The sequence below is a fragment of the Carassius gibelio genome, chromosome B19 (genome assembly GCF_023724105.1).
Source record: "Carassius gibelio isolate Cgi1373 ecotype wild population from Czech Republic chromosome B19, carGib1.2-hapl.c, whole genome shotgun sequence".
Lineage (NCBI taxonomy): Eukaryota > Metazoa > Chordata > Actinopteri > Cypriniformes > Cyprinidae > Carassius > Carassius gibelio.
This window is the reverse complement of record NC_068414.1, coordinates 36,552,827-36,573,377: the sequence shown is the minus strand read 5'-3', so window position 1 is coordinate 36,573,377 and position 20,551 is coordinate 36,552,827. Positions and strand designations below refer to the sequence as shown.

Here is a 20,551-nt window from a genome sequence, read left to right as displayed (position 1 = left end):
ACTTCATCAGTCTCCATCTATGAGCTCTTGAACAGATGCACTTCCTCTCCGCTCGAGGGTGCAGTAAAGCAGACACAGGTGCTTCATAATGAGTGCTAATGACATTTTGGGCAGTTTTTGTATGGACCCTTGAACTAATGACAACACTACAATGCACTTATTGCACTTTCATCCCAATTTGCTACAGCTTTATTAAAATCCCAGTTATTACATCTGATAGTGCACAAGTTCTTACACCACCATCAGCTCCTTTTTGCTGTGACTTTTCTCTGCGTCCTTTAAGGAAGACATAAATGCTTCATACTAGGGTAACTGTTCTAACAAAATATAAATTTTGGGCTGTTTTTTTCCTGTACCGTTCTTATTTATGAACCCTAGAACTTGGCACATTTGATGATATACAGAGGGACAGCCAAGTTCTTCAAATATGCCAAGTTCAAGGAACCATAACCAATAGATTGTTCCCTTAAAAGCTGTCCAAATGAGAATTTGTTTGAGAACAACAGCACTACAACAAAGTTTCTTTGCTTGTTTTAACGCACCCTCAAAGGGTTTCGAGATATCTCACTTTGAAATGAGCTGAAGGCACAATATCAGTGTGTATATTTGTGTGGAACTTCACAAGCCATTTAGAAAAATGGAACAAACTTAGGAATTCCCAACATAAGGCCCTTTCTTAAAGCAGTTCAAACTGAGCAGTGACACTGATCTGCTGACCAGAAATAATAAAGTGATTGGACTGTAATGTGATGATCAGAGCAGACAGAGGCGCCAGTGTTCCCGAGCAGATCAGCAAAGCATCATGGGACAGACGACAGACGGATGTTTGACTGGAAACTTCTAATCTGGCGTCTGATCTGTCAGACAAACATAAAACCCAAACCAGTTTAATCTCAAAAGACACGGATCTGAAGACGAGCGGGGATTTTATGAATTATGCACAAGGACTTTCCACAAATATGACAGAAGCATGGGTTCTTGTTAAAAAAAGAATAATAATAAGAAAAAAATTAGGCACGCATTAATCAGGTGTGTTAACCTGTTCAGATTGAGCGATTTCTTCAGAATAATGATTAATGTATGCATATTTGAACATATTGAAGCTGTTCATGACCTCTGAGGACGGTTTTAAAGGGACAGACAGACTGACTGTTGATGTTTGTGTTTACTGAACACACCTCACGCTGTGTGTGTGTGTGTGTGTGTGTGTGTGTGTTCATTCAGCCTGTTGTTTTTCTGCTCTAAGCTGATTTACTGGACCTGATTGAGAGCAAGTTTATATACTGTAGATTAAAACATGAGCGAATCACGACACCAGCACACAGAGAACTGATGGAGGTTATGTGGCGGATGTGTCTTTCTTCAATATTACCATCCTTGGGAAATATGAGGGAAGAAATAAACATCTTTGCTGTTTATCCTCTTACTTGGCATACTCAGAGAAATACAACAAAGTGAAATTAGAGGAAAAGAGAAATATTAAATGATTTCCCCTTGTATTCTGAGACCTTTGAGGATTAATAGTAAAACTAAAAAAGATAGTTAATAAGGAAAGCATTGAATCAAACCAATCATTTCAAGGAGACTTTTATGCTTTTGGCAGACATTTCTTACAAAAAATTGCAAAACCAATTCATTTTAAAAAGACAGACATTAAGATGATTTCCCAAAATCAAAAGTAAATGGTTCATTTAAAAGTAAAAAAAAGAAAAACTAAAAACAGTAAACAATCGTGTTTAAACAAGTGAATGTAGTCGTCTTAAGAACAATAAAAAATAATTTTTTTAATTTATGCAAAAAACAAATGACAGACATGAGATGCTTCATGAACTCTGAAACACTGATTCATTAGAGTTCAAGAGAGAATCTAAACAAACGAACAAACCACTTTTATCAAATCATCATTTATGCTAATAAAACAGCAGTGCATGATGGGACATTATTGCTCTGAATCAGATTGCATGAAGCTGTTATTTAAGCCAGTAAATACATAAATGCATAGATCTTCCACAGCAAACACACCGTTTGCATCAACAGATTTGCACAGCTTTCGTATCTAAAAGCTTCATCAGCAAAATATAATAATGTACAAACACATGCAACCGATGCAGACATTCACACAATCCTGAGATGCAGCACATTCAATATTTCCTTTAATACACAGAATACATTAAAAAATCACGTCAGGATTTATTGAACATGATTGGACCTTCTCAACCTGAGATCTTTTATGTCCAGTTAAAGCTTCATTATTGCTCACTTTCTCTGGTTTATAAATGCTGTTAATGTGATCGGAGCGTCTCACACATGCATTCATGCAGCTCATGCTAAAATTATCTGATTTAAAGCCTCGAAACCTTAAAAAAGCTCATCTCAAACTGAATTACTGCAAACTTGATCATCAGGAATCTAATTAATTCACAGTGGCATCCATATGACAACTAAATTCAATCAGTTTTTACTTTACATAAGCGTAAAAATACCATAATGCATTCGCAGATATTACGGAGACATGCCAAGTTCACATACTTGTTTCTCTCTCTCTCCCTAAACAAAAAAGAATACTTGAGCAGGTTATTCTGCTCTAAACTGTGTGTTCCGTGTCAGAATGTCTGTGTGACTCCGCCCACTGCCAGGTCAACCAATAGGATTTCAACACTCCACTTGGTGGAGAACACAATGCACTGGTGCCATGGAAACCGGCTAGTTTTTTATTTTGTGTTTAACTAACCTCTCTTATCTTACCCGCGTGTTTAAGCTCATGGGAAACTGGATATCTAGTAGCACCTCAAACATCTCAAGTTCTCAGATCAGCTTCATGGTGAACCTCCCCGTCTCCATCGTTGTCCGTCCGCCTCCGGACGCCGTCGCTGCGCTGCGTGGCACGAAGTCGATCGTCGCCGTGTGTTTGATCTGTCCTTTGCTCTGACTCCAGAAAAACATGAAGACGAAGCAGACGGCCACCGAGCTCAGGAACAGAAGGAACCCCATGGTGACCGCGATCACCAGCGTCTTCACGTCGAATGGAAACGGCTGCGATCCGTTGACCGCCGCTTGCCCGGACGCGAAGCTCCATCCTTCCAGAAAGAACGAGCCGGAGCGGTTACGAGCGGACGCTGGAAGCCCTCGCACACGCAGGCTCACCGAGACGCTGTCATTCCCCGCCGCGTTCGAAGCGATGCAAAGGTAATACCCGCTATCCTGCACTTGTGCGTAGCGCACTTCCAGGGTCCCATTAGCGAGCGTGCGAATCCGGCCCGAGCTGGTAAGAACAGAGCGTTTGGGATTCAGCCAAATAATCGACGGCGCCGGATCACCATTCGCTGCGCAGAAGAACAAAACCGTATGTCCTTCGTCCGTCCGAACATCCTGCGGCTTCCGAGTCAGAATGCGAGCTTGTCTGCATGTAAACAGCCTGGGAATCTCCGCCTCCGTGAAGTCAGCGAACGTCCGGCCTTGCACCTGCACAGGTGTTGCACACGCCGGCACACGTCCTTCATAGCGAAGCCATGGACGTCTGCGCATCGCCCAAAGAAGCCGGCAATCGCACGCCAACGGGTTCCCGTCCAACCCAAGGACCTCTAAAGCAGCGACCGAATGAAACGCAGACTCCTCCAGCGTCGCCAGACGGTTCTCCGACACGTCGAGGAACCGGAGAAACGCAAGGTTGTGGAAAGCACCAGGCTCTATTCGTAGAAGCCCTGTACCGACTAGATGCAGCTCTTGGAGTCGTAGCAAATCCCCAAGAAGGTTTGAAAGGATAATAGTGATTGGGTTGTACGATAAATCCAGGTATCGCAAGTAAACGAGGTGATGCAGCGGGGAATACGGCGCGGCGCTCAGATTGCAGTGGCTCAGTGTTAGCGACGTGAGATTGAGTCCAAACAGGCTGTTAGCGGCTAACGAGTCCAACCAAGGACAATGGGAAACGTCAAGATCGCGCAAACGTCCCAACTGGCGGAAGGAGTTGTTGGGAAGCGTCGTGAGTCCGAGTCGGCACAAACGCAGCCGGATGATTCCGGAGAGCCGTGAAAACGCTTCGATCGGCACCGACGTCAAGTTGCATCTGTCCAGGTTCAGCTCCTGTAGACCGGAGAGACCGTCAAAAGCGCGGTTTGAGATAAACACCAGATCGTTCTCACTGGCTTCCAGCTTCTGGAGAGACGGCATCTCGCCGAACGTATCGTCCAGGAGCACCAAGATCTGGTTCCATCTGATGTCCAGGAGCTGAACGCCACGGAGGCCGGAGAAGGCTCCCACTGGGATGATCTTTAGATGGTTGTGGGATAAATTCAGTGCAACGAGATTCTGCAAACCGGCGAAGGCTTCGACTTCGATCGCTGTTAGTGCGTTATCGCTGAGGTCCAGCTCGCGTAACTGCGTCAGGCCTGAGAACTGTCCCCTTGAGAGAGTCTTTAAGAGGTTGTTGGTTAGGTCAAGCGTCAGGGTGTTGTCAGGAACACTCACGGGAACGGAAGACAGTTTTCTTGATGAACAGTTCGCTATCAGGAGCTTTGGCAAACAATCGCAGCGCTGAGCGCAGGGCTCTGATAAAGCCACGCCCACTACCCACTGGAGGACCACCCACCAGTACAGCCTCCTCCAATCAGCAGCCACACACATCTGGAGACCCGCCTACAGGGGAAAGAGCACAGATCTAAAACAAAAACATAAAACATTTAAACATTTAAAAAACAACCATCTTGTCAAGGCAACATTTGTCATTTTTATTTAGTTTAATATAATCTACTAAAATAACTAAAACTGAAATAAAAATAGGTATATTAATAATAAGTTAAAACACAACAAAGTTACTTAAACATTACTATTAAAAGGAAAACAGAAAAAGTGTAACATTTTTAAATCGTAATATACTAAAATAACATGTTTGAAAGAATCTAATATATATATTGTTAAGTTGTTTCCTTATAAAACGTACTATTGAATACAGCAGGAGAATCCTACAAATATTTTTAAAAAGTGATGTGAGACACTGAAAACCGCTATATATTCTTTAATATAGACTTTTTAATTAAACAACATAATTTATATAATATTTTATATTACAATATATATTTTTTTATATTATAAAACTAAATAATTTTTAGTATTAATATTTTAATCCATCATTCAATTCATATCTTGAATATATAAACATTAGTCTACGTCTGGATATGAACACCAACAATTAAAAATGTTATAAAAATATTATTGTAGTGATGCAACATTTCTACAGCACACACACACACACACACACATTAGTGCTGTTACATGATTAATCACGATTAATCGCATCCAAAATAAGTTTTTGTTTACATAATATATATTATGTGTATATATAGACACACTCATATAGTATATATTACAAACAGTAAATATCTAAATATATTGAATATAAACATTTTCCTTAAATATATACATGCATGTGTGTCAAATTATAATCGGATTACTTTATACTTGTATCCATTCTATCCATGTCTACAGCCTAAAAATATCACGTATGTCACAAATCACAAATCTTTGCAAACACTCACCAGCTGGAGCTGCTCCTCATTACCAACAATTACTAAAGAAAGTCTCGCTGATCGCCCGCTCACTGCCTACAGAGAGAGAGACGGGGGAGAGAGAGAGAGAGTTATTAACATGTCTGATGTTGAGCCAGTGAACGCGTCATGAGTTTGAGATCGTGATGTGACGAGTGTCGCAGTGACGCTCCTCAGAGGTCAGAGTTGTTCTGGCGGTTAGGATCTGTTGTTTCCTCTGAAGGTGTGTGTGTGTGCGTGTGTGTGTGCGTGCAGGAGGAACAGATGTGTCTCTGTGGGATCGTCCGGGAATCCTAGCAGCATCTTTGCATAACCAAATGTTGGCAGTGTTGAACTCATCGAAGCCACAACAAAACATGGAGCGCTGCCAGACACACAGCTTGTGTGTGTGTGTGTGTGTGTGTGTGTGTGTGAGAGAGAGAGAGTGCATGAGTGTTTCAAGTTCAAGTGGAGCTTTATACTCATTCTTCTACATGTGTGGACATAAAGTATCACAGGACCACGGTGCGACATAAATACAGACACACAACAATGAAGTAAAACAGTAGAAACCTATACACGACTCACCTCCTGACAGATTTTGACTATAAATATACTATATATAAATGATTACCTATACATGTGTGTGTGAGAGAGAGTGTGTGTCTCAGTGTGTGTGAGTGTGTGTGTGTGAATGAGCTGAGATCAGAGTGCAGGATCTGTGTGTTATTCTGCAGCATATGTGTTGTGAGTGTGTTTAATGCATGAGCGGGGTCTAATCTGCTCAGTAACGGAGGATCTAGTGTTGGTCTGTCTGTTTGTTTACTGCAGCATGTTTGGTTTCAGTCTGTTAAGTCTTTAAAAGTGCTCAAGAGGCTTTAAACTACATGCCTTTAAAAGACCATCGACGAACCTCTGGACACACAGCACTCGCTCGGAGTGAGATGCACTCATTAACACTAACGACACACTTCTAACTCTCCCATGCACATGTGTTTCTGACCCTAACAATCTTTCATACTCATGCATTGGTAGATGCTTTTATCCAAAGCAACTCGCATTGCATGCAACGGGGTTTTTTTTTGTTTTTCATGTAAAGTTCATGCAAAAACTAAAGCATTAGTAAATAAACCATTCAGCATTAGTAATATAAGAACTAAAAGTGATATAAGAAGCATATTAAAACTAATTACTATAAAACTAAATCTATTAAAATAAAAATATTTAAGTTAAACAAATTCTAACTGAAATAATATATGTAAATAAACTTGTATTTATTTTTGCCAAGGCACATTTTTTAATTTTCATTTATTTGAAAAATAACTAAATCCTAAACTGGAATATAACATACAAACATATTTAAATTATATTAAAAATAAAATATTAAAAATAAAAAATATTGAAAAAAACAACAAAATTACTAAAATAAAAAAGACAGAAATTATAAAATACATAAAAATAAACTATTAACAATGTTTATTAACAGTCTGTTGCAATACTGAATTTCCTGTGAATGCATGAACTGATTATATATAAACTTTGAATGCAGTGTAAACTGAGTTTGGATAAAAGCATCTTACAAATGATTGTAAATGGGTTTTGAAAATATTTTATTTTATATTACCTCCATGTATAGATATTGTCATGCCACAGATTTAATAAAATGGTATTTCTTCAGAGAAATCTCTAACATGAACCGTTATGTTTTATTATAGCTACATATTTTATTGCTCAAAAGCCTAACAAAGTGTTTATTAAAGTATTTGATGTAATGCATCATTTAATAAAATGTAATAATTTAATATTTTTGAGCGTTTGTCGTTTTATTACCGTTGAGACACTGTTATAGATTTTATGAATTTGTATAAATTAGTTTCTATTTTGAATATTTTTCATTTGTTGGATTTAATTTGTTGTGTTTTGTCAATTTAATGAATGTTTTCAGTAAAGTTTATGTTGTGTCCGTCTTGGTGAACTATAATAGCCCTGATCACAGTCTCTGTGAAGGACACAATGGTGCTGTGGCTCAGTTCCAGTCTGACGCACAGGATTCTGGGAAGGAATGGATCCGTCTCAGAGGACACTGGATCCTCCAGCTCTGATCAGATCATCAGTCACTCAGCACAGGTGCCTTAATATACTCGTGCTCTGTTATTACACACTCGATTTGTGATTAATATACTAAAGAAGTGTGTGTGTGTGTGTGTGTGTGTGTGTGTGTGTGTGTGTGTGTGTGTCTCTGCACCACAGAAGCAGTCATCAGTGTCACAAACGTATATTTGTAGAAATAGACAACATTGTATGGGTCAAAATTATACATTTCTCTTTTGTGCCAAAAATCATTAGGATATTAAGTAAAGATCATGTTCATGATGATATTTAGTAAATGTCCTACTGTAAATATATCAAAACTACATTATTGATTAGTAATATGCATTGCTAAGAACTTCATCTGAACAACTTTAAAGATGATTTTCTCAATATTTAGATTTTTTTTTGCTCCCTCAGATTCCAGATTTTCAAATATTGTCCTCCGCACAAACCACACATCACTGAGAGATTATGTTGTTGTTGTTTTGGTCCAGTATATACACACAAACACTTGATATTTAAGTGCACTATTTACATATGTTAAGAACGGAAATGATAGTAAACTACAGAAACTAAGACATTTTAATCGTATAGTGCAAGCAAACACTGTGTGAATGAGTGTGTGTGTGTGTGTGCGCGCGCGCGCGCGCGCGTGTGTGTGTGTGGAAAATAAAGCCCCATTTTGGGGGATTTTTTTGTCATTGAGAGATTATTTTCAGGATTTAGCCCCTGGTTTTCTCATCACAGTAATTAATAAAAACCTCTCTCAATCTGTCTGAGAATATTTCTATAGAGAGAATTAAACTCTGTATAAGAAACACACGAGGTTCATTCACAACTATCTTTCCAACTACTTTATAATGAATTAAATTAATTACTTACATAAAACTCCAAAATTGAGCTTTTAAATCCACTAATAATAGTTCAATATCAACATTTAGTGCCTAGTTCATTCATTCATTTACATTACAGCAAGATTTTGAGGCAAATGTGTTCATGTGTTATTAATATCACAACGCTAGAAGCATTTCATATGAAATATTGTTGCTAAAAACAAGCTTTCTTACACAGCCCGTGTGTTGTGTTTGAGTTGAGCTCATGTGTGTATTAATGATTATCTCCTCACCTGCTGCCAGACTCCACAGGTGCGTCCACCCGAGAAAACTCCATCAGTCCAGAGAGAACTCCATCAAAGTGCAGACAAATACTGGAAGCATCCGCGTTCATGTGCGCGCCGCTCCTCAGCATCGGCTGCGCAGTCACGAGCGCTGCGGGGGCACGCGGCGGGATTAGTTACGCGAGCACGAGCGCGGACGCGAGCCAGGACCGCGCATTACTTCAGCCACGGAGGAAGAGGAAGCACAAATCTGCGGATTTAACGCTACTTTAATAAATAAATAAATATATACACAGAAATAAATAAATGGGATGGTGGTGAAATCGAGGTCTCGTGCCCGCGGGCGCCTGGAGTTTCCCTCAACAACAGAAGCAAGATATTGATTACAGTAACAGTACAACACGAGTAACGTTACAGAAAGATTATCTGGTTATATCAGAGAGTGTGTGTGTGTGAGAGAGTGTGTGTGAGAGTGTGTGTGTGTGTGCTTGTTTTTATTAATTTGTGGGGACCGCAACCTGACAGCACACTCACGGTGTGGGGTCCCAAAAACGGTGTGGGGCCATTTTGCTGGACCCCACAAAGATTATGATTGGAATGAATAGAAAACGCTTTGCTGATATGTCTAGTGCAGAAATCTGAATTTGGCCCACAAGTGATGAACAAAAAAAAAAGTGTGTTTAAGTGTGCTAATATTTTGCTCAGTACTGCCCCCTAACTCGCTTAATGGTATTGCACTCTCACACACTTATGCACACTATAAGCCAATGAAAGGCATGATTGTTTGTCACGTGGGTCATTACCACGACAACGGGCTACGCACGACATACAGTACATCTTTTGAAGAGACGTGAAGTGTCGTGATGACGACGTTGGATGTCGTATTTATGACGTTGGACATCGTTAACGGTCGGAAGTTTCCACGAGGGAAAAGTGTCTACGCTGGAATAATCTATTATCATTCGGAATACTGAATATAAGGTAATATACCGAATGTTTGTAACACATATGCTATGAATAATGAAGAAAGCAACAACCTAGATTACGTAAAAAAAAAGACTTTTGCAGTTACTTCCATATTTTATTATAGAAAGTAGTTGAGCCCGCCGTTATGGCCCTGCTAGCTCAGCTAGTGTTATCATCTTTGTAGCCGCTAGCTAACATTTCAACCACCCAAAAGTCTAGTTCCTGGGTAAAGTTTCTGCAGTCAAAACTGGCCATTGTTAGCGTTAGTGGCCGCTAGCTAGCAGACAGCTCTTCTCTGTCACGGTGCAGTGACGCACTACAGCGCGGGCGCCTCATCTCACTCGCTCCGCTTAAATATTGTTACGCTGTGTTCACACCAAACGCGAATAGAGCGTCAAATTCGCGTCTGCCGCTTGACCATTTTGAGATCATTCGCTTCATTTGCGCGTGAAATTCGCTTCATTCGCGCGTGAAATTAACTTCACAACAGACGCGAATTCGCGTCGGGGGGGGGGGGGGTGGCTTCTGCCAGCTGAGTTCATGCAACATTTTCAACCGCCATTTTTATAAAATATGCGGTTTATTTATAATGACAGCGTCTATTTAAAAAATGTGTTTCGCCGATCTCGGAGATGAGCTCCATGCGATCAGCGGGAGCTCCGTCATCATGTATCCGCCGAGAGCAGCCTCACCTCGGCTAGACCTTCTGACATTTGCCGCTGATACCTCTGATGTCTCTTTAGTGGTTCAAGATAAAATATAATTCGTTTGGGGTAAAACGAAACGTTTCTTATCTTTGGCCTTTATTCAATTTATCTATAAATATGTATTTTATATATATATATATATAGGTCCTTCTTATTCCTGTCTCTATAGAAATATGAACTTTTGTCATAAAGCTCCGGTTGACTGCTCACCGTCACTGACAACATCAGCGCCAGACGCTCTATTCGTGTTTGGTGTGAACACAGCATTAGCCTTGGCATTCATTAGTGTTTTTATCTTATTAGCCGCTATTTAGCATTATAACTGTAGCTTACTGTCTGCCTGCTAGTGTTATTAGCTCACTATTCGCTACCTAGCTAGGGTCTAACAGTATTAAATATGGAGTTATTGAAAAAATAATTGTTCATAAAATCGACTTTGATCAGGCATTGACATTAAATTTATTGTCTACTCGTCCTTCAGACAAGCAATACTCTCCCTGTGTCATGTCGAAACCAGAATATGGTTAAACAGTAGCTCTTTAAAAAAAATGCTTGTAATTTTTTTTGATGGCACAAAGGTTGTTGGCCAGGGAATTAATGCATCTAGAAAAAAAATTGCCAACTCAATTTCATGTCACAGCCCATTAAAAAAAGGAAACAAACAAAAAAACACACACATCCTTGTTTTTGTTACTTTGTGAGACCCCATGACTGGGACATCACTTGTGGGATCCACCTTTTCTAGAAGAGGTATGCTTCTTAAAAAAAAATCACGCAATATCAGAACACACTCATAAACACAAATCTCACTTGGTAATCTCAAATTTGAGAACTTTTTTCACATTTACAACATGGCACTTGACAAAATCTGCAAATCACTAAAATTATTGTGCCAATATGTTCATACATTTTTTTTCTAATGTATAAAATCATCATACCCTGTCAAAATCATTAACTTTTGTCACAATATAGACCCTAGAAATTAAAATAAATTAAATTAAACCTAAATTTTGCCAGCTGTATTTACACATTAAAATCTACACATCAAAATAAAATAGCATTTACAAGAATTAATAACAATTATTTCAATTTAGTTAGTAAAAATACCTGGTTTGGATAAGTGATCAACCCCTTAGAGTCACCAATATAAAAATATATATATAATTTTTTTTTTTTTTTTTTTCTTCAGGACAAGTGGACAAGCATTAATGTCAATCCCTGATGATTTAGATTATTGCAGAAGTCTTTAAATAGTTGTATAGAAAAAAAATGTTTTAAGAAAAGAAATTGGGTGATTTGAGGATGGTCATTCTGTGAGTCACATCAGATTAAATGGTTCAACTGCACAAAAATCATATTAACAAGTTGTTTGTCAACAGGTTTGAAGTAATTGCTTTGGCACTGCAGATGCATAAGGTAAGTACAGTTCAAGTAGTAGCCAAATTGAATAATACAGTATACTGTCTTTTTGTATTCTTTTGAGTAACTTAACTTCGCTGAAAAAGTATTTTTATTCTAGTAAAATGGGCGACTAGCAGTTAGAAACTTGTATGTATACAAAATGGAGTTGCATAAAGTTCCTGGAATATCTAATTTGTAGGGCTGGGATAAACGATTATTTTTTACACGATTAATGTAGCGATTATTTTTTTTTGATGCATCGATTAATCTAACGATTGTTTTTTCCCAATTTATACGTTGATTTACATATCTGAATGAAAAAAACATGAATTCCTTAACATTGCAATATGTTTATTGCTCTTAAAATTCCAAAATAAAACATTAGTGAAAAGTGAAACCATTAGTGCACTTTATTTTGCACAGTAAAGTGCAAAGTAATGCTTTTCTTAGTCAGAGGTAGCATTCAATAAAACCTTGAAGCCTTGAAAACACAAAGGCCTAGGTTACTGAAAAAAGTGCATCTTGTAATTCTTTCAGATGAAAATAACAACAAAGAATTCCCATACTTTAGAGCAGCGGTTCTCGATTCCAGTCCTCGCGCCCCACTGCTCTGCATATTTTGCACGTTTCTCTTTAACACACCTGATTCAGATAATCAGCTCGTTAGAAATTAACTCCGTGCATGAACTGTGTCCCAATTGTTCATTGCTCCCTACTCCCTGAGCAGGGAAATCTGTTGAAGTTTACCTCACATCGAAACATTCATTCACTGATTTGTGCTGTGCAGCGTCTTTAAACATGGACAAGTGTGACATCATATACCTCTGTAAATCAATACAATTTAAATTCACATCTTGCACACGTCTGAAATTCTGAGGAGCGAGTCAAGTTGCTTCTACTCTCCGACGAATCGACGTGCATATTTTGCGTCGACGTTTTTTTTGCGTTGACGTCAGCGTTGTCCCAGCCCTACTAATTTGGTTTGACAGAGTTAATGTTGGACATGTTCCTAATATAATAAAATGTTCAGAATTTTTTTTTTTTTTTTGGTGTATCACATGTAATTAACAATTCGTTATAGCTTAAATAGTGCATTTAAATTATTCAGCACAGGTGGAAGTCACTATGAAGAGGTTGCGACTGAAACCGGAAGCTGTAGCACTGCAACATGTGCATAGTGCCACTGACAACACATGTTTTTTGGAGGCACGACACATAAATCCAATAAAAGGCAAGTTTAACATGAAATGTTTTACAAAATATTTGATTCGGCACAATTCTGGATTATTTATGTATATTTTTGTACAATGAATTTAGATTGCCTTTACTGTCAACAGTGGTTACACAGTACACTTGCAAACTTGCCACATCAGATGTGATATCTTTATGCATTTTATGTTGATAGGTCGTGGTGTGTTTGCCCTGTCCCCATTTCGAAAAGGGGATTTTGTCGTGGAATACAGAGGAGAATTGATAGACTCTGCTGAATCTGAAGCTAGGAGGAAGAAGTATCATCCATCACAGGCAGTTTTTATGTTTGACTTCTACTGGCATGGCAAAAAATGGTGGTAAGAATCTAGTCTGCATTCAAACGGGTTACTTTTTCAATAGCATACATGCATCCTTCAATAACAAGTTAACTTTTTCAAAACTCTGGGGAAAAAAAGTTGAACTGGTTATCAACCATATTATGTACAATTATGAACAATTGAACAATTATGTATGAACAGTAGGGATGCACGATCATGATTTTTCTTGGCTAATTCCGATACCAATTTTTTTACAAGCAAACTGACCGATTTGATACCGATTTCCGTTTTTTTTTATTTTTTTTTTTATCTTTAAGCAACAAACAAGAAAGAAGGAAAATATGCATAAACAAGATGTTTATTTGGTATTTAATTGGCCAAACTGGCTTTTGGCTATTGAAAACAATAACCATAACCATCTGAAATTAATGGCACAGTAACTAGCCTACATTCAATACAAACATAGATGATACAGACATCAGCATTTAGCTTTTGTTTTTGAATTGGGTTGAAACTACATAGAACTGGCCTTAAATTAAAAGATTAGCTGTTACATGTGAAATTAGAGGCAATTACTGCACAGTTCTTCAATCCAAACAACACAATCAACACACATTCAATAAGTTTCTTAATCAGCATTCAGTATTTGTTTTAGTTTTTAAATTTGGTTTAAAAAAAGTCTTTACCAGTGAGATTAAATAAAAATACAATATAAATATAAATACATAATTCCAAAATAGGGGTGTAACGGTATGCAAAAATCACGGTTCGGTATGTACCTCGGTTTTAAAGTCACGGTTCGGTTCATTTTCGGTACAGTAAGGGAAAGAAATGCAAACATTAAACTTCAGGTTGTTTATTACTGTAAACTTTTTTTAACAATTTGTTTACACTTTTAAAAAAAATACTTTTTAATAAAATAAATAATAAAATATAATTTATAATAAATAAAAAAAAAAGAATAAGAAATAAAATACTGCTGCAAAGTTCTCCACTAAATAATATACTCTGTCTCAAACAAATATCATATAATAAAATATAATGAAAAATATAAATAACTATGATTACAGTGCAGCATTACCAATCCAAGCTTGTAGGCCTGCTCATATTTAAAAAAATATATAACTTTTCCAAAGTGTAAAGTGCAGCATCAACAGTTTCAGTTTTTAGATCTGCTCAGATTTCGTTATTGCGTTGGACCGAATTAAGAGCAAAGGTCTGTTTAAATGTCGACGGGAGCTGAGTTTGAATTAGTCGTTTTTTTCCTAGTTGTAGTGATGTTCACACTCGCGTGATGCCTTTTGAGAACCTTAGGCCTGTGACACACTGGCATATTGCACCTGTCAAACATAGTCTATTTTGCCGTCAATACTGTTGACGGTGTCCTTTATCAGTAGGCTTTATATTTATGCTCAACATGAAGTATAGATATTGTTGTTGTGAAGTCAAGATTCTGGTCTGTCGGCGGTCTCCCTCTATGTCACTTACAGTAGCAGCAGCGCACCAGCGCCACGTCAGGCACAATTCTGGTGTTTAAAGACACATAAAAAAAACGAAGCAACTGACACGCAGCAGAAACGCCACGCTCACGCCACACAGCCAGTGTGTCACCAGCCTTAGAATCAACTGCAGGCCGGGATTTGCGTTGAACGCGGAGACTTCCGCCACTTAATATGTTCGTTTGGAAACACGAAAATGTACCTATGTTCCGCACACCAAATATTGCATTTGGTCATTCGGTACACACATGCACCGTACTGAAAGCAATGTACCGATACGGTCCGGTATGAATACACGTACCGTTACACCCCTATTCCAAAATGTTAAAATCAAATAATGTTGGTGTGAATAAAACAAAGATGCAACGTGTTTCATTCATCCAATTAAAAAAAAAAATTAGAGTAATGATTTATTTACTTGAGCCAATGAATTTTTTTTTAAAAACTTATTGTCTCAAGTAAAAAAAAATAGATGTGAATCATTACCATTAAAATGTTTTAATTGGATGAATGAAACACTTTTTTTTTGTGTGTGTGCCAAAGCAGGTGATTTTTAAATCAAATTAAGTGTATGTAATTTTAAGGTAAAATAAAAATAATCATCCTAACTCATGTTTACTTCTGGCGTTTCAAACGTGTATGCAAGTTCTACTTTACAAAAAAAACCAAAAAATAACATTTCAGTCTTGTCAAAGTTTCGTTTGTTTTGTTTCTCATCCAACATGTGAGAAGTTGAGCTGAACATCTCTTCATTGTCTACACGTGTGCAGGGCGCGGACCGGTACAGTATACTCGCGCAGCCTTAGTGAGTGTGGGGAAAGAGGCTATTATTTGTGCACCAGTACACCAGCTGCTGTTCACTTCCTGCTATCTGTGCCTCAGACGTGTAATGACATAGCGAACGATTACAATGTAGTCTGTGCACGCGGGTGCACTTTCGAAAAAATCGGCCGAAAAAGACCAAAAAGCGGCTGATTGCCGATCACGTATTTTAAACAAAAACCATCCGGTTCCTATTTATGGACGATTTTATTTTTTATAATGGTGGGTGTTTACGGAGTTGGCTAGAGCTGTGCTGATTGGGTAGAACGGAAGTGCGCTCACTCTATTGGTTTGTAAGTCATTCAAGGGATTAAAAAAAACGAAATAACCGACATGGGAAAATTACGTGTTTGACGTTCTGAATTTAGGTTTCAATTACTTTTCGATTAAACATCCAGCCCTAGTCTGTGTTCCTAAATCTCTTTAAGTCATAATTTGACTGTCACTCTTATCAAGCAGCTCTCTTACCAAGGGAGATCAGAGCTGAGCTGGTAGGATTGCTACATCAGCTGGAGACATGGACTCTGTTCCATCCAATGGGCTAAGATAGAACTTTGTGAAATAATAATGATTAAATGTGCGAAAATCAAAAGTTCCTTCTCCGAGATAACACAACCATTGTTTTTTGATTCAACCACACATAAAAATCATGTGACCTTGATCTCAAGCATATATTGAGCTATAGAAAAGCATTCATATTCTTTTAGGTCCTGTATATTATTTGTATTTATCATATGTTTTTGGATTCCTTTAGCATTGATGCTGCTGTGGAAAATGGATCGTTGGGGAGGCTAGTCAATGATGACCATGTTAATCCTAACTGCCGGGTGAAAAAAATTGTTGCAGATGGAAAGCCACATCTAGTCCTGTTTGCTTTTCAAAACATAGAGAGAGGAGATGAACTCACATATGATTATGGCGGAATTGATTGGCCTTGGAGGGTAAGGTATACTATATTACAACGTGTGGGTTAAAAAAAAAGTCTTAAAATTTTGTTGTCATCTTTTCCATTGTAATATTACAATGGCTACTAACTTTCCTAGCAGAGTTGACAACAGTTGGTTGCTTAAACAATGATTAAAGAATTGACTGTGATCAATGTTTTAGGTTGATGAACACAACAACAAGGAACTGGTGGAAAGTTCCAACACAAGGGTACAACACACCAGTGAGGTTTCCCCTTCAATTCTGAAGGTGAGTCTTCTTGTTTGGTGAACATGCCAATACACTTTCACCATTCAAGTGGGAAGCAGCGATCGTGTTTTAGGTTAATGTTAGTTAGTTAGTTTCTTTTGGTAATGACAGATTTCTTCCATCACTTGGTCATATGGTAGTGTATAGGCACATGTTTATACACACATACACTAGTCTAACCTTGTGGGGTCCAAATATCAATTCTAGAAATTCTGAATTCCTTTTCATTTTGTCATTGAAACAAGAAACATTCCTTTCAATTTGAGTTTCTTTTGGTAATAAGTTAAAAAAAAAGAATAAATAAAAAAAAGATGTCTTCCATCACTTGGTCATATGGTAGTGTATAGGCACATGTTTATACACGCATACACTGGTCTAACCTTGTGGGGTCCAAATATCAATATGGCTGAGAAGCCTTCTAGAATGTTAAATTTTCTATTCAAAATCAATGCATTGAATTTTGTTAGTTTGATGATCAAACATCTGATTTTGCCCAATTATTGGTCGTGTGTTTTAATTAGTACAAACATTGTAGTTCAAAAGTTTACTGCTTTAAGGTTTGAATTCACAATTATTAAATGTAATTTATGTTACAGGTTGATGGTGGGCATTCTACCAATGTGGCCTTTGAACACAACAACAAGGAACTGGTGGAAAGTTCCAACACAAGGGTACAACACACCAATGAGGTTTCCCCTTCAATTCTGAAGGTGAGTCTTCTTGTTTGGTGAACATGCCAATACACTTTCACCATTCAAGTGGGAAGCAGCGATCGTGTTTTAGGTTAATGTTAGTTAGTTAGTTTCTTTTGGTAATGACAGATTTCTTCCATCACTTGGTCATATGGTAGTGTATAGGCACATGTTTATACACACATACACTGGTCTAACCTTGTGGGGTCCAAATATCAATTCTAGAAATTCTGAATTCCTGGAACATTCCTTGCAATTGGAGTTTCTTTTAGTAATAAGTAAAAAAAAAAGAATAAAAGAATAAAAAAAAAGATTTCTTCCATCACTTGGTCATATGGTAGTGTATAGGCACATGTTTATACACACATACACTGGTCTAACCTTGTGGGGTCCAAATATCAATATGGCTGAGAAGCCTTCTAGAATGTTCAATTTTCTATTCTAAATCAATGCATTGAATTTTGTTAGTTTGATGATCAAACATCTGATTTTGCCCAATTATTGGTCGTGTGTTTTAATGGGTACAAACATTGTAGTTCAAAAGTTTACTGCTTTAAGGTTTGAATTCACAATTATTAAATGTAATTTATGTTACAGGTTGATGGTGGGCATTCTACCAATGTGGCCTTTGAACACAACAACAAGGAACTGGTGGAAAGTTCCAACACAAGGGTACAACACACCAATGAGGTTTCCCCTTCAATTCTGAAGGTGAGTCTTCTTGTTTGGTGAACATGCCAATACACTTTCACCATTCAAGTGGGAAGCAGCGATCGTGTTTTAGGTTAATGTTAGTTAGTTAGTTTCTTTTGGTAATGACAGATTTCTTCCATCACTTGGTCATATGGTAGTGTATAGGCACATGTTTATACACACATACACTGGTCTAACCTTGTGGGGTCCAAATATCAATTCTAGAAATTCTGAATTCCTTTTCATTTTGTCATTGAAACAAGAAACATTCCTTTCAATTTGAGTTTCTTTTGGTAATAAGTAAAAAAAAAAAGAATAAATAAAAAAAAGATGTCTTCCATCACTTGGTCATATGGTAGTGTATAGGCACATGTTTATACACACATACACTGGTCTAACCTTGTGGGGTCCAAATATCAATTCTAGAAATTCCGAATTCCTGAAACATTCCTTTCAATTGGGAGTTTCTTTTAGTAATAAGTAAAAAAAAAAGAATAAAAGAATAAAAAAAAGATTTCTTCCATCACTTGGTCATATGGTAGTGTATAGGCACATGTTTATACACACATACACTGGTCTAACCTTGTGGGGTCCAAATATCAATTCTAGAAATTCCGAATTCCTGGAACATTCCTTGCAATTGGAGTTTCTTTTAGTAATAAGTAAAAAAAAAGAATAAAAGAATTAAAAAAAAAGATTTCTTCCATCACTTGGTCATATGGTAGTGTATAGGCACATGTTTATACACGCATACACTGGTCTAACCTTGTGGGGTCCAAATATCAATTCTAGAAATTCCGAATTCCTGGAACATTCCTTGCAATTGGAGTTTCTTTTAGTAATAAGTAAAAAAAAAGAATAAAAGAATTTAAAAAAAAAGGTTTCTTCCATCACTTGGTCATATGGTAGTGTATAGGCACATGTTTATACACGCATACACTGGTCTAACCTTGTGGGGTCCAAATATCAATTCTAGAAATTCCGAATTCCTGGAACATTCCTTGCAATTGGAGTTTCTTTTAGTAATAAGTAAAAAAAAAGAATAAAAGAATTTAAAAAAAAAGGTTTCTTCCATCACTTGGTCATATGGTAGTGTATAGGCACATGTTTATACACACATACACTGGTCTAACCTTGTGGGGTCCAAATATCAATATGGCTGAGAAGCCTTCTAGAATGTTCAATTTTCTATTCTAAATCAATGCATTGAATTTAGTTCTTTTGATTATGAAATATCGGATTTTGCACATGAATTGGTCGTGTGTTTTAATGGGTACAAACGTTGTTGTTCAAGAGTTTACTGCTTTAAGGTTTGAATTCACAATTATTAAATGTAATTTATGTTACAGGTTGATGGTGGGCATTCTACCAATGTGGCCTTTGAACACAACAACAAGGAACTGGTGGAAAGTTCCAACACAAGGGTACAACACACCAATGAGGTTTCCCCTTCAATTCTGAAGGTGAGTGTTCTTGTTTGGTGAACATGCCAATACACTTTCACCATTCAAGTGGGAAGCAGCGATCGTGTTTTAGGTTAATGTTAGTTAGTTAGTTTCTTTTGGTAATGACAGATTTCTTCCATCACTTGGTCATATGGTAGTGTATAGGCACATGTTTATACACACATACACTGGTCTAACCTTGTGGGGTCCAAATATCAATATGGCTGAGAAGCCTTCTAGAATGTTCAATTTTCTATTCTAAATCAATGCATTGAATTTAGTTCTTTTGATTATGAAATATCGGATTTTGCACATGAATTGGTCGTGTGTTTTAATGGGTACAAACGTTGTTGTTCAAGAGTTTACTGCTTTAAGGTTTGAATTCACAATTATTAAATGTAATTTATGTTACAGGTTGATGGTGGGCATTCTACCAATGTGGCCTTTGAACACAACAACAAGGAACTGGTGGAAAGTTCCAACACAAGGGTACAACACACCAATGAGGTTTCCCCTTCAATTCTGAAGGTGAGTCTTCTTGTTTGGTGAACATGCCAATACACTTTCACCATTCAAGTGGGAAGCAGCGATCGTGTTTTAGGTTAATGTTAGTTAGTTAGTTTCTTTTTGGTAATGACAGATTTCTTCCATCACTTGGTCATATGGTAGTGTATAGGCACATGTTTATACACACATACACTGGTCTAACCTTGTGGGGTCCAAATATCAATTCTAGAAATTCTGAATTCCTTTTCATTTTGTCATTGAAACAAGAAACATTCCTTTCAATTTGAGTTTCTTTTGGTAATAAGTAAAAAAAAAAGAATAAAAAATCTAAGTCTTTTAACAGTGTAAAGAGCTCTATATGCATGA

At 37.5% G+C, this 20,551-nt stretch overlaps 2 protein-coding genes across 7 annotated transcripts; one reads left to right on the top strand and one right to left on the bottom strand.

Moving 5' to 3' along the window:
• Positions 1 to 1,771: 1,771 nt before the first annotated feature.
• On the bottom strand, positions 1,772 to 8,850 carry LOC127978615 (leucine-rich repeat and immunoglobulin-like domain-containing nogo receptor-interacting protein 1). 3 transcript variants are annotated; one of them, XM_052583402.1, is made up of 3 exons: positions 8,740 to 8,850; positions 5,535 to 5,600; positions 1,772 to 4,657 (listed from the first exon to the last, which is right to left on the bottom strand). In XM_052583402.1, exon 3 carries the CDS (start codon positions 4,621 to 4,623, stop codon positions 2,806 to 2,808), a length of 1,818 nt encoding a protein of 605 aa, XP_052439362.1. In that variant the 5' UTR covers positions 4,624 to 4,657; positions 5,535 to 5,600; positions 8,740 to 8,850; the 3' UTR covers positions 1,772 to 2,805. The 3 variants fall into 3 exon arrangements, with proteins under 3 accessions (XP_052439362.1, XP_052439364.1, XP_052439365.1); XM_052583404.1 differs by having other exon boundaries at positions 1,772 to 4,635; XM_052583405.1 differs by lacking the exon at positions 8,740 to 8,850 and having other exon boundaries at positions 5,535 to 6,066.
• A 7,226-nt stretch (positions 8,851 to 16,076) lies between these two features.
• On the top strand, positions 16,077 to 20,253 carry LOC127978629 (uncharacterized). 4 transcript variants are annotated; one of them, XM_052583422.1, is made up of 6 exons: positions 16,077 to 16,595; positions 16,762 to 16,848; positions 17,445 to 17,558; positions 18,138 to 18,251; positions 19,583 to 19,696; positions 20,093 to 20,253. In XM_052583422.1, the coding sequence occupies exons 1-6, from the start codon at positions 16,389 to 16,391 to the stop codon at positions 20,225 to 20,227; spliced, it is 771 nt and encodes a 256-aa protein (XP_052439382.1). In that variant the 5' UTR covers positions 16,077 to 16,388; the 3' UTR covers positions 20,228 to 20,253. The 4 variants fall into 4 exon arrangements, with proteins under 4 accessions (XP_052439382.1, XP_052439385.1, XP_052439384.1 ...); XM_052583425.1 differs by lacking the exon at positions 17,445 to 17,558; XM_052583424.1 differs by lacking the exon at positions 18,138 to 18,251.
• The last annotated feature ends 298 nt before the right edge of the window (positions 20,254 to 20,551 follow it).

Excerpts from the sequence above, each read along its gene's own strand:
- LOC127978615 (XM_052583402.1), bottom strand. The coding sequence starts at position 4,623 with ATGTGTGTGGCTGCTGATTGGAGGAGGCTGTACTGGTGGGTGGTCCTC.
- LOC127978629 (XM_052583422.1), top strand. The coding sequence starts at position 16,389 with ATGTTTTTGGATTCCTTTAGCATTGATGCTGCTGTGGAAAATGGATCG. Across the intron at positions 16,596-16,761 it reads GAATTGATTGGCCTTGGAGG|GTTGATGAACACAACAACAA; the intron begins GTAAGGTATACT and ends TCAATGTTTTAG. Across the intron at positions 16,849-17,444 it reads TTTCCCCTTCAATTCTGAAG|GTTGATGGTGGGCATTCTAC; the intron begins GTGAGTCTTCTT and ends TTTATGTTACAG.